Source organism: Sardina pilchardus, chromosome 8 (genome assembly GCF_963854185.1).
Source record: "Sardina pilchardus chromosome 8, fSarPil1.1, whole genome shotgun sequence".
Lineage (NCBI taxonomy): Eukaryota > Metazoa > Chordata > Actinopteri > Clupeiformes > Clupeidae > Sardina > Sardina pilchardus.
In genome coordinates this window covers 27,573,684-27,587,293 of record NC_085001.1, presented here as the reverse complement: position 1 = coordinate 27,587,293, position 13,610 = coordinate 27,573,684, and the positions used below count along the sequence as shown (strand labels likewise).

General features: G+C 46.9%; 1 protein-coding gene across 1 annotated transcript in view; it reads left to right on the top strand.

The window, feature by feature from the left end:
- si:dkey-91m11.5 (PH_BCR_vertebrate and RhoGAP_Bcr domain-containing protein) overlaps positions 1-13,610 on the top strand; it is a 36,474-nt gene that overhangs the window by 19,529 nt on the left and 3,335 nt on the right. The window contains exons 4-18 of the mRNA XM_062543474.1: positions 1-7; positions 1,185-1,292; positions 1,405-1,465; positions 1,709-1,761; positions 1,991-2,131; positions 4,397-4,518; positions 4,764-4,929; positions 5,379-5,498; positions 5,915-5,990; positions 6,110-6,214; positions 6,602-6,676; positions 7,318-7,415; positions 7,636-7,752; positions 13,049-13,108; positions 13,478-13,587. The exon at positions 1-7 is cut by the window's left edge and continues 179 nt beyond it. Of these exons, the coding sequence (XP_062399458.1) occupies positions 1-7; positions 1,185-1,292; positions 1,405-1,465; positions 1,709-1,761; positions 1,991-2,131; positions 4,397-4,518; positions 4,764-4,929; positions 5,379-5,498; positions 5,915-5,990; positions 6,110-6,214; positions 6,602-6,676; positions 7,318-7,415; positions 7,636-7,752; positions 13,049-13,108; positions 13,478-13,587 (1,419 nt within the window). The remainder of the gene's footprint in view (positions 8-1,184; positions 1,293-1,404; positions 1,466-1,708; positions 1,762-1,990; positions 2,132-4,396; positions 4,519-4,763; positions 4,930-5,378; positions 5,499-5,914; positions 5,991-6,109; positions 6,215-6,601; positions 6,677-7,317; positions 7,416-7,635; positions 7,753-13,048; positions 13,109-13,477; positions 13,588-13,610) is intronic.

Genomic DNA, 13,610 nt, shown 5'->3' with positions numbered 1-13,610 from the left:
GAAACTGGTGAGTGAGTGAGTTGTTTGTTTGTTTGTTTGTTTGACATTGGCCATGTTGACAAACAAACATAATGGCCATCTGGATCCGTTTTGCATCCTAGAAATCCTGTGGAGCCCCGTCGGGTTGTGGTGGGGGTCGTGTGGTGAAAGGAACTCGTTCATAGTCCCATTCAACTGTATCCATGGCAATACATTCTTACTGTAAAGAAAATATTTAACTGTCTCATGACAAGCTCTTTCATCAGAATTCTCTCTTCATTAGCGAGAGTCTTGGCCGCACTTAACGCGTTGCCATGGTGAACGGCAGCTGTGTGAGCTCGCTGGGTGCCGGGGGTTTCTGAATGGCGCTGATTCAAAAGAAAACAAAACCTCTTTCATGGGATGACTCCGTCTCTAAGCACCGGTGCCTTAGTCCACACTCTCAAATGGACGTCCTCCCCTTCATCCACACTTGTCCTCTTCTAAGTTCACATGGACCCTAAGTCCTCCTATTCGTCCTTAGTTCAAATGGACCATTTGTTCACATCCTATGTCCACATGTACTGTACATGGACCCTAAATCCTCTTCTAAATGCACATAGACCCTATACGTCCTCCCCTTAGTGCACATGAACCCTATACATCCTACTTTTAGTGCACATGAACCCCATACGTCCTCCTTTTAGGGTTAGTGTTAAGACCCCACGTCCTCTCCTTAGTGCTCATGGAAACTATGTCCGCCTTTTAGTGCACATGGACCCCACGTCCTCCCCTTAGTGCACATGGACCCCTATGGACTCCTATACATGCTCCTTTTAGAGTTAGAGTTTGGACCCCACGACTTCCTCAGAGTTCACTCTAGGACTCACTCATGGCCCAAACCTTCACTCTCATAGGGACTAAAGTTGGAGAAGATGAGCAGACCATGTCCACACCTCTGAGTCTGAGCTAACTCTCTTCTCTCTCTCTCTCTCTCTCTCTCTCGGTCTCTCTCTCTGTCTCTCACTCCCTCCCTCTTATCTCCCTCTCTCTCCCCTTTGCTCTCCTTTCTTTCTCTTTCTTTCTTTCGTTCTTTCCTTCTTTCTTTCTCTCTCTTCACATCTTTCTCTTTCTTTATCTCCCTCCCTTTCTCTCTCTCCCTCTCTCTCTCTCTCTCTCTCTCTCTCTCTCTTCCCATCTGTCCCTCTCTGTTTCTCTCCCAACAGGCCAACCAGTTGGGTGTGTACCGGGCTTTCGTAGACAACTATAAGATTGCCGTGGAAACGGCAGAGAAATGCTGCCAGGCCAACAGTCAGTTTGCAGAGATCTCAGAGGTATAAAGAGACTTTCGCCTCAAATATACTGAGTGTTCTATTGTAATGTGTTATTCTGTTTGTAGCTGTGTGTTGTATTTTGCCTCTAATAAAATATTCTTGATTTTTTCAGAACCTTAAAGTCAGAAGCACGAAAGAAAACAAAGATCCAAGTGGCAAGAACTCTCTAGAAGGTAAAGTCAGCATTCCATATCCTTAACCTTATTAATCCTCCTTTTGTTGATGTTTGATAGTGACTAATATTTGATATGTAAGTGGAAAGTATTAGACACAAGCTTATTCCATGTCCAGGTCTTTTTCAACATCTGCATGAAGGCATCATAAGTGTTTAATAATCTGTTGAAAAGGCTTATGGTAGCTGGTGCCTGTAGTAGTCTCTGATTGACCTTTGACCCTCTTCACCCCCCCCCACACAGCTCTTCTGTACAAGCCGGTGGATAGAGTCACCAGGAGCACACTAGTGCTGCATGTGAGTGTGTGTTCTCTTTCTCTTTCTCTTTCTCTGTGTGTGTGTGTGTGTGTGTGTGTGTGAGTGAGTGAGTGTGAGAAAAATTCCCTGTGTTTGAGCTTGCAAGCTTCCCTCTGTATGATTGTGTGTGTGTGCGAGAGAGAGAGAGATTCCCTGTACTGAAATCCACCAACCTATTGCTTCTCTGTGTGTGTGTGTGTATGTGTGTGTTTGTGTGTGTGTGTTGCAGGACCTGCTGAAACACACCCCTTCGTCCCACCCTGACTATCCGCTGCTTCAGGACGCTCTGAGGATCTCACACAACTTCCTGTCCAGCATCAATGAGGAGATCACTCCACGCCGCCAGTCTATGACCGTCAAGAAAGGAGAGGTCAGCAACTACGCGACACGACGCGACGCGACACGACACCTGATACACAACACAACATATATGTATACATGTATATTTACATGTAATACCTGAATACCTGACCGCATGCAATCTTACAATTTGTGAGGCTCTCTGAAACTGGGGGAAACACTCTCTCTCTCACACTGTCTCATTCCCTCTCCACTGTGGCCACACAGAGCGCTGGGCTAAGGTGTTGGGCTTTCAGCCAGTTGGCTTTCTGTGTGTGTGTGTAGAGCCTCCGCTATGTGAGTTAGTGTGTGTGTGTGTGTGTGTGTGTGTGTGTGTGTGTGTGTGTGTGTGTGTGTGTGTGTGTGTGTGTGTGTGTGTGTGTGTGTGTGTGTGTGTGTGTGTGTGTGTGTGTGTGAGAGAGAGAGAGAGAGGTCTTTGAGCTGAGAGTCTCATAGGACGGCTAAAGATAGGCTGTATTATTAGATGGAGTCATATGTGGTGTACTGTGCCACACTTACCTCTTTTCTATCAGGGTTATTCTCTCTCTCTCATGCACACACTCTCTCTCTCTCTCTCACTCTCTCTCTCACACACACATACACACACACACACTCTCTCTCTTTCTCTTTCTCTCTCTCGCTCTTGCTCTGTCTGCCCCCTTCTCTCTCTCCCTCTCCCCGTTTCTCTCTCACTCTCTCTCTCGCACGATCGCTCTCTCTTTGTCTTTCTTTCTGTCTCTTTCTTTCTCTCTCTCACTCATGCTCCCCACATTCTCTCTCTCTCTCTGCTCTCCCACCCTCTCTCTCTCCCCCTCCTCTTTCTCTTTCTCTCCCCCCTTCTCTCTCTGCCTCTCGCTGTTTTGCTCTCTCCTTTTCCCCCTTTCTCCCTCTCCCTCTTTCTTTCTTTCTCTCTCCCCTTCTCTCTCTGCATCTCGCCTCTCTCTCTCTCTCTCCACGAGTCTGTCAGAGTCTAGCTGCTCTCTCCAGGAAACACAAATGGACGGACACTGGACGCCGAGTCCCAGAGTTCTTAGTCATGGTGTTGTGTCGCATGCAGGGCTTCAAACCAGAATGTTTTTTTAAAATCAGATTGTTGATCGTGATCAGATTGTTCCGAGCAGAATCCGCAGAATTTAGCATGTCTGGTTTTTGCGGTCCAAATGATAGTTTGCTGAACCAGAGGTTTGCTTTGTTAGGGAACCGGAACCTGTGAGAACCAGATAATATGTAGGTCTGTGTGCCATAAGAGTGTGTGTCTTTTGGATGGGTGTAAAATGTCTACTGGTAGACCTACATGTTTTACCCTGTAGCCTATTGCGTGGGTTAATTACAGAAATCCCTGTCCAGGGGGGTATTCCAAGTAGGTGGTTTAGTAAACCTCAGTAAGTAAACTCAGAGTAAGTGGTAAACCTTCTACAACAAGAACCCTATGGCATTGGTTTTTTTTTACGCAAATGAAGCCTTACAGCTCTTCTATTAGAAGGTGTCCCACTTCCTCTCAGTTAACTTACCAGTACTCAGGTTTGTCACTAAACCATGTACTTGGAATACCCACCAGTCTGTCCTCATGCTGAGTTCACCGGCTTCTTGCCCTTTTGATTGGTTTGCCTTCATTGTTAATCACAGAAATTGGTGTCACTCTGCACCTATGACACCTTCAGTGAGTGTGTGTGTGTGTGTGTGTGTGTGTGTGTGTGTGTGTGTGTGTGTGTGTGTGTGTGTGTGTGTGTGTGTGTGTGTGTGTGAGTTCGCCCACACCCACGGCTCCTCTGGTGTACACTTGTCACCTTCATGCTACATCATGAGGTGTGAGTAGTTGTGCTGGAATGTCGGCTCCTCGTCATGGAGTAGGTGGAAAATGATCCAGCCACGCCCTCTTGTGGTTTGCTCATGACTTGCGCCATCAGCTTGTGTTAGATTATTAGTCTGGAACTGAGATGTGTGTATGTGCGCGTGCATACGTGTTTGTGAGAGAGAGAGAGAGTGTGTATGTATGTGCGAGAGAGAGCTAGTGTATGTCTGTATGTGTGTGTGGGGATGTATGTAGTCAGTGTGACCACATGAGTGTTGGCTTGTGTTCGTGTGAGACGCAATGTGTGTATGTGCCGTGTTTGTGTAAATGATGGTGTGTGTTTGTGCATGAGCTGGGTTTGTGTGAGTGACTCTGTGTGTGTGTGTGTGTGTGTGTGTGTGTGTGTGGTTTCTTGTTACAGAACCGGTTTATAAGTGACAATGTGTGTATGTGTAGTGTTTTTAAGTGAGACTATTAGTGAGTGCGTGTGTGTGTGTGTCTCAGAACCGGCAGCTGCTGAAGGACCGGTTCATGGTGGAGCTCATGGAGGGAACCAGGAAGCTACGCCACGTCTTCCTCTTCACAGACCTGCTGCTGTGCGCCAAACTCAAGAAACAGACCGCAGGGTGAGCACACACACACACACACACACACACACACACACACACATAAATACACACATAACATACAACCCCCCCCCCCCCACACACACACACACTCATACATAGCATATCCACATGCATAAAACATGCATGCAGTGCATATGCATATAATAAGCATTAATTAAGTGTGTGTGTGTCTGTGTCTGTGTCTGTGTCTTTGTCTGTGTATGCGTGTGCGTGTATGCGTGTGCGTGTGTGTGTGTGTGCAGGAAAGGCCAGCAGTATGAGTGTAAGTGGTACATCCCCCTGGCTGACCTGACGTTCCACACCATCGAGGAGTCTGCAGAGACGTCCATCCCCCTCATGCCCGAGGACGAGCTGGAGGCCATGAAGGTCAAGATCTCCCTCATCAAGAACGACATGCACCGGGAGAAGGTCAGTCTGTGGGCAGCGGGGCCAAAGATTGTCTAGTAGTCACCAAGATGAATCATACAGAGTTTTTCCAAAGGAAAGAAATGGCATGTAGTTCCGGACTCCTAAATAGGCTTGTCCATTACGTCAAACATAAACCTTTCTCTGACTAAGCAATGAGAGAAGAAAAATAACATTTTTAAACATATGAACTATAACATCATACATGTTTGAAACCCTCACACTCTTCAACAGTTGAACAACTACTTCATACATACATCACAAACCTTCACACTCTTCAACAGTTGAACCACAACTTCATACTGTTATAGCATCACACAGCTGTTGAAGGGTGGGGAGATTTGTATTGTACAGTATGTGTGATGCTATAGTTCATCTGTTGAAGGGTGAGGAGCTTTGTGATCTACAATGCATAGATAACAAACCTCCCCATCATCCGTGTGTGTGTGCAGAGATCTAGTAAAGGTGGGAAGGTGATGGAGCGCTTGAAGAAGAAGTTGTGTGAACAGGAGTCTCTTCTCCTCCTCATGTCTCCATGCATGGCCTTCAGAGTCAACAACAGGAATGGCAAGGTGAGGCAGGCAGTCACACGCACACACACACACACACACACACACACACACACACACACACTCTGTGGGGTGTTCACTGTGAGCTTTTTTTATTGAGACTGTGAAGGTTACTGTATGTGCAGTGACTGTGAAGGTTGTAGGGCTCATGTACAGTGACTGAGGAGACTGTGAAAGCTGCAGAGTTCTCATATGCAGTGACTGAGGAGACTATGAAGGCTGCAGGGCTCATGTGCAGCGACTGTGAAGGTTCATGTACACTGATTGAGGGGACTGTGAAGACTATAGAGTTCTCATATGCTGTGACGGTGAAGGCTGCAGGCAGGGCTCATGTGCAGTGACTGGGGGGACTGTGAAAGCTGCAGGGTTCACGTAATGTATTTTGTCCTCTTCATTTTCATTCATTTCATTCGTTTCAGGGCTATACCTTCCTCATCTCCTCTGACTACGAGCGAGAGGAGTGGAGGGAAATCATCCGAGAACAACAGAAAAAGTGTAAGTGTTCTTAATGCCTCTCCTGAACACACATGCAACAGCTCCTCTACTGATCACTCTTGGTACTGCAGCACAACGTGGTTTAAAATCTCCTGAACTTGTCCATCACTCTCTTGCAGGTTTCAAAAGCTTCTCTTTGACGTCTGTGGAACTTCAGATGCTTACAAACTCCTGTGTGAAACTCCAGACGGTTCACACCATACCATTGACTATCAACAAAGATGGTACAGAACACACACACACAGTCTGCCTGACTGCCTGGTTCATCATGTCTGTCTAAATGACTGTCTGGTTTATCATGTCTGTCTAACTGACAGTCTGGTTTATCATGTTCTGTACTGCTGGTTGTGGTCGTCCCCACCCCCACAGAGAAACAGCTGAGGCAGCAGTCTGAGAGGCTTGGCAGTGAATCAGCCCTTTATGACATTTCTCTTTGAGATGTTCACATGTTTTGTATGATGTTCCCTGTGAGATTCATGCTATGTTCTCCTGTTCTTCAACATACATATTTTCTCCTGTCCCCCTGTTCTTTAATATGTTCTTTCTCAGATTTTCTTTCATGGTTTTATGACATTCTGTCTCAGATCTCTCTCTCTCTTGCTCTCCTTCAGATGATGAGTCTTCTGGCCTCTATGGATTCCTCAATGTCATCGTGCACTCTGCAACTGGCCTCAAGCAGAGTCTGAGTGAGTCCTCTCAACAAGAATCTCCTCTCCTCTCCTCTCCCCTCACCAACACTCTCCTCTCCTCCTCTCCTCTCCTCTCCTCTCCTCTTGTTGTAGTGTCTTTTTGTATATTGCTGTGGAAACAGCAAGGACTGGAAAATTACTTCTTGTGTCGGCAGAGGTAATTTTAGAAACCTCCAAATAGTAAACACAAATAAGGGCCTGTGACCTGGGGAAGCTTCACCCACAGGTTGGGCCACGCAATAGGTCAAAGGTCAGAGGGAAGAAATAGAGTGAAGACTTACATTAAACATGACATAGTTTGGTCAAGTCAAGTCAACTCTGTTTTTATAGCGTATTTCATACACAGAGATAATTCAATGTGCTTTACATAAACAAGAGCAGACAGGAATAGCTAACAAAAACATAAAAGTAAAGAAAAGCTAATAAAACCATAGAAGGGTTTTTCCTCCCCTCTCTCTGCCATCCTTCTGTCTTCTCCTCCTCCCCTCCTATCCACTCCTCTCCTCTTCTCTCCACTCCTCTCCTCTCTCCTCTCTCCCCCTCTCCCCCTCTCCCCCTCTCCTCTGCTCTCCTCTCCTTTCTGCTCTCCCTCCTGATATTTTGATAAGACTGAGAGGTTTTTCTGTCTTCCTGAACAGACCTCTACTGTACTCTGGAGGTGGACTCTTTTGGCTACTTCGTAAACAAAGCAAAGACACGTGTGTACAGGGACACCACTGAGCCCAGCTGGAATGAGGTAAGAGCCCAAACCGTAACAGGACTGTGTCTCTGTGTGACTCTGCAGTAACAGGACTGTTTCTCTGTGTGACCTTGTAGCAACAGAAATGTTTCTCTGTGTAATTCTGTAGTATCAGGATTGTTTCTCTATGTAACCCTGTAGTAACCTTAGCATTTTCATAGGCTTGCAGTGACTGGTCCTCAGCTTCAGAGTGTGATGTGTGTGAGTGTCGTTGCAGGAGTTTGAGATTGAGCTAGAGGACTCGCAGACCCTGAGACTCCTATGCTACAGTAAAGCCAAGCACTGCAGAGAGGACGGCGACACGGACAGGATCATGGCCAAAGGACAGATCCAGGTACAGCCCCTATCTCCTACCTTAACACCTGTCCAGGTGCAACATCTTACACCGTCATACCTGTCCGGGGACAGAATCTCACACACTCAAAACTGTCCAGTTGTAGCATTTTACACTATCACACCTGTACATATACAGCATCTCACATAATCACACCTGTCCAGGTGCAGCATCTCCCTATCACACCTCTCCAGGTGCAGCATCTCACTATCACACCTGTATAGGACCAGATGCAACATATATTATAGAACTAGAACTGTCCTGCTGCAGCTATGCGCAGCACAAATCTGCTGTACACTGTACATGTCTGTATGTTTAAGTATCAGTATGCATGTGCATCTAGTGTGTGTGTATGTGTGCGTGTGTTGCATGTGTGCGTATGTGTGTGACGATATGTGTGTGTGGGGCACGACCACTCTCCTGAGGATGATCCTGAGTGTGCTGGTGTTAAAAGGGAAAAGCACCCTGGGGTCAAGACAGGGTCATGTCAAGACAGGGTCATGTCAGCATACTGCTGATTGGCTGTTGTGACAGGTCGGGATTAGCACCATTGGAAAGGAGGCCTGCCCATAGAGCCAGTCTGGCCAATCAGAAAGGGGTTGACATTGTTTGTGTGTGTGTGTGTGTGTGTGTGCATGTGTTTGTCTGTGTGTGCGTGTGTTCAAGTTTTAAAACTGTCTGTTGGCTCTTGCAGTGATTTTATGTTTAATCACAACTTTAAATCGAACTACTATCGCAGTTCTAGATTTTCTGCAGTAGTAGTCCTTAAAGGAATATTTCGGTATTTTACACTTTAAGCCCGTTTTCTGTTTTCCCTAGCATGCAAACGATTGTTTGACACCAACATTTCGACGATTGAGCCTGTGTCTGCAATTTGGCAGCTTTAGAATCTTCTCTGCATGGCTTTAACATTGCTCCCTATGTGCATAAACTACTCTGTCCTTAAAACACCCCTAAACGTTCGTTTTAAAAAATGTGCAACTCACCGAATGGTTACTGGTCTTCAACGATATTCTGTAGCAAGTTTCGCAGCGAAATTCAACTTCTGTTGTGTTATATTAGGCATTTTGTAAATCCTGGAACTACTTTTTCAGATCACCCTACAACCGTGTATAAACTTCCGCTCTGTATTTGAATCTGAAGATTACACACTCCAGACCACTAGACGGTGGCGGAGTAATATCAACGAGCAATGAGTCTTACTATAGAAACCAATGGGATTTACAAAATGCCTAATATAACACAACAGAAGTTGAATTTCGCTGCGAAACTTGCTACAGAATATCGTTGAAGACCAGTAACCATTCGGTGAGTTGCACATGTTTTAAAACGAACGTTTAGGGGTGTTTTAAGAACAGAATAGTTTATGCACATAGGGAACAATGTTAAAGCCATGCAGAGAAGATTCTAAAGCTGCCAAACTGCAGACACAGGCTCAATCGTCAAAATGTTGGTGTCAAACAATCGTTTGCATGTTAGGCAAAACAGAAAACGGGCTTAAAGTGTAAAATACCGAAATATTCCTTTAATAAGTGTACTCGAAGTGAAGAAAACTCATCAGTCATTCAGTAGTCAGTGGCTTCAACAACTTAGATTAGGCTTTCTGTATACCCAACAACAGAGAGAGGTGTTTGTTCTCATTGATGGATTAGTGAAGCCGCTCATCCCCGGCTCTGGCGTGCCCACTGAGCGAGTGACTCATGGTCATCCACAGATGAGGGGATGGCTGGGCTTTCACCCGCTGGCCTCAATCGGCTCAGCATGTGATTACAGCTAATGACACAGCAGCTAGCTGATCAGGCCACTGCTGGAATATAGTGAGGGCATGTATAAATACACTCTGCGTGTGTGTGTGTGTGTGTGTGTGTGTGTGTGTGTGTGTGTGTGTGTGTGTGTGAACCGCTCAAGAAGAGTCAAGAGTCAATTTATATGGTGCCAAAAACAATTGAAGTTGTCTCAAGGCGCTTTACCAGGACCTGAACCTCCCAGTGCAGCACTAAGAAAGAGGAAGAAACCTTGAGCTGTTATGAACCTCTCAGAGAAGCGCCAAGAAGGAAGAAGAAGCCTTCTTTTGTTTTGAGTGTTCCTGGTTTGCTGGTCTGAGCTTTGCTGGTCTAAGTGTTGCTGTCGATCCAAGTGTTGCTGGTCTGAGTGTTGCTTCTGGTCTTCTTCTGAGTGTTGCTGTCGATCCAAGTGTTGCTGGGCTGCCGGAGTGAGGGCTGCTACTGGTCTGACCGCTCCCGGTCTGAGTGTTGCTACTGGGTGGCGTAATCAGGGTGGGAGGGGAATCCTGGAGCTAATCCCTCAGCTCCATCTGGAGAGACCAAAGAGTGACGTGGAGCCCACAGGGGTTCGTAGGCAGCCAACCATACACACACACCCACACACACACACAGACACACATATAGTCGGTCCTACCCGAGGAACACATCTGAGAGGCCCGGTTTAGGGGAACCAGTACCTGCTGAACGGAACCATTTCCTGCTGAAGGGAAGCTGGAGGAGAAGGAGAAGGAGGAGAAGGAGGACGGGCACGAGAGGAGGAAGGGGGGAAGCTCTAGCCGTTAGTGTGGGCTGAGCGGATAAGTCGTCCTGCCCAACTGAGAGAAGGGATTACTCACACCAGTGGACACCACGGAGCTCAGCGGGACACTGCTTGTTTGTTGTTTCTCCGTCGTGCTCTTGTGGACCCACAGAGGCCAACAGGCTTCTGAACAGACCGTGTCAGCACCATGAGCCAAGGAGGCTCCAGAACTGAAGAGGAGGGCAGTAGAACTGAAGAGGAGGAATGTAGAACTGAAGAGGAGCAGGAGGGTAGTAGAACTAAGGAGGGCAGGAAGACTGAGGAAGAGGGCAGCAGTGATGAGGAGAAGCGCACTAGAACTGAGGAGGAGGGCAGGAAGACTGAGGAAAAGGACAGTAGAACAGAAGAGGAGGAGGATCACAGAACTGAGGTGAAGGGCAGTAGAACTGAGCAGGAGAACAGTAGAACTGAGCAGGAGGACATTAGAACTGAGGTGAAGAGCAGTAGAACTGAGCAGGAGAACGGTAGAACTGAGCAGGAGGACATTAGAACTGAGGTGAAGAGCAGTAGAACTGAGCAGGAGGACATTAGAACTGAGGTGAAGAGCAGTAGAACTGAGCAGGAGAACGGTAGAACTGAGCAGGAGGACATTAGAACTGAGGTGAAGAGCAGTAGAACTGAGCAGGAGGACATTAGAACTGAGGTGAAGAGCAGTAGAATTGAGCAGGAGGTGATTAGAACTGAGGTGAAGAGCAGTAGAACTGAGCAGGAGGACATTAGAACTGAGGTGAAGAGCAGTAGAACTGAGCAGGAGGGCAGTAGAACTGAGGAGGAGGAAGTCAAGAGGACTGAGGTGGAGGACAGCAGAACTGAACAGGAGGGCACTGAGGAGGAGGGTAGTAGGTCTGAGGAGAAGGGCATTAGGACTGAGAGCAACAGGACTGAGGAGAGTGGCTCCGTGGGTGAGAGCAGCCCCCTGGTAAGTAGCAGTGGAGTGGTACAAGAGGAGGAGGAGGAAGGAGGTGGTACAAGGACAAACGGAGACAGAGGAGCTCCCCTACTGGCTCAGGAGAGTAAGGATGCGCAGGGATCTGAATGGAAGATGCCACTGGAGAGTGAGGAGGCGCAGGACTCTGATTGGAGGACGCCACTGGAGAGTGAGGAGGCGCAGGGCTCTGATTGGAGGACCCCACTGGAGAGTGAGGAGGCGCAGGGCTCTGATTGGAGGACCCCACTGGAGAGTGAGGAGGCGCAGGGCTCTGATTGGAGGACCCCACTGGAGAGTGAGGAGGCGCAGGCCTCTGATTGGAGGACACCAGTAGAGTGTGAGGAGGCGCAGGGCTCTGAAGAGAAGACACCAGTAGAGTGTGAGGAGGTGCAGGGCTCTGATTGGAGGACACCAGTGGAGAGTGAGGAGGCGCAGGGCTCTGATTGGAGGACACCAGTGGAGAGTGAGGAGGCGCAGGGCTCTGATTGGAGGACACCAGTGGAGAGTGAGGAGGCGCAGCATTCTGAAGGGAAGAAGGTCCAGGGAGCAGGAGCTCGTCTCTGGGGCCGTGTGCGCTGTGCCCTGGTCAGACAGAAGGTGAGACCACTGCAACCCTGACCTGACCTGACCCTTGCATTAGAGAGGCGACAGACCTGATCAATCAAACTGGATAACAACAAACTGGGATGATGATGATGATTATAAGGATAAGGGCTGTGGTGATGATGGTGATGATGAAGATAATGGTGGTGATGATGAAGATAACTATGGTGGTGATGATGATGATGATGATTGAGGTAGTGCTTGTGGTGGTGATGATGATTTTGGAGGAGGAGACAGGGATTTGTAGTGATGAGGAAACTAATCTATCGGTCATCAGTGCTGCTGTTCTTTGTTGCTATGTCGCATCTGGAAGCTGATTTAGAATTAAATCCGTTGCCATGGTGACACCAGCAAACCATATGGACCTTATGTAAGATATGCTTAGTGACTTTAAAACTCCAAAGGCCACCAGCACTGTATGTAAACACACTTTAGTCTCCGTGTGTAAATACACTGCACGGCATTCATTTGTAAACACACATGCACCGGCCTCTCGCAATGATCACCACTGGGGTTCAAAATGGCACCCTGAGTGACTGCACTCTTATCAGTGTAACTTGTGTGTGACCGGAGTAATAATCGGTCCTGGTTTGCCTGTTGTTGTTTTTTGCAGAGATGTGCACAGTTGTGTAGAGATGTAATAATCGGTTGTGATTTGTCTGTTTTTTTTGTTTACCCTCTTAGGGTGGGGGTGGGGGGGCGTTGTGCACAGTTGTGTAGGGTTGTGCAGGGGTTTGCAGGGATTAGTTGTGTTTGTGCAGTGGCACAGCTGCCCAATTGTGCACTTTGCATGAAAGCATGAAACTTGGCACACATGTAATGTATTGTTAAAAAATATTTATATATTTATCTATTCTCACATTGGACCTCTGCGATTGCAGATTATAGTTTAAAGCCACACAGTGACCAATGGTCACACTGAATATAATGAGCACAACTCCAAATTCTCTAACAAAGAAGTGAATGTGTGTGACATAACAGCCTATATTGTTTGAATCAGATAATGATTGTATAAAACAAGGGTCTTTCCAGGCCAATTCCCTGGGGGGAGTTTGTGTGTATCTGAACATACATACATGTCTGTGATGTTGTATTATTGTTTGTGTGTATGTGTAAGTGTGTGTGGGTACGTGTGTAAGAGAGAGTGTGTTTGATATGAGGATTGCTCTGTTTTTTCCGCAGCTGGATCAGCAGACCCTTCAGGGCAAAGACTGGCAGAGGACTGTCATCGGTATGAATGGGGTCAGTAACAGCAGTGTGATGCCTACACCACAACAACACTACAACTGCACTACAATTACACTTCAACAACACTAATGCAACAATGCAATACTACAATGTTAATAGAAAGTTACTACAACAATACTACAACTACACTACAATGTCACTACAACATTACAATTACACTACAGCTGCACTACCATTGCACTAGATAGATAGATAGATAGATAGATAGATAGATACTTTATTGATCCCCAAGGGGAAATTACACTACAGCAACACTTTAACAACACAACATGACAACAATACCACAACAGGACTATAACTGCACTACAGCTGCAACAACACTACATCAAATTTGGATTCTAAAGATTTTTGGTGCTTTTGCAGATTGAAATCAAATTGTCCATGAAGTTCACCAGTAGAGAATTTAGCCTGAAGAGGATGCCGTCCAGGAAGCAGTCGGGTGTCTTCGGGGTGAAGATTGCAGTCGTGACCAAGTGAGTGTCTGAGAGGCGGGTCC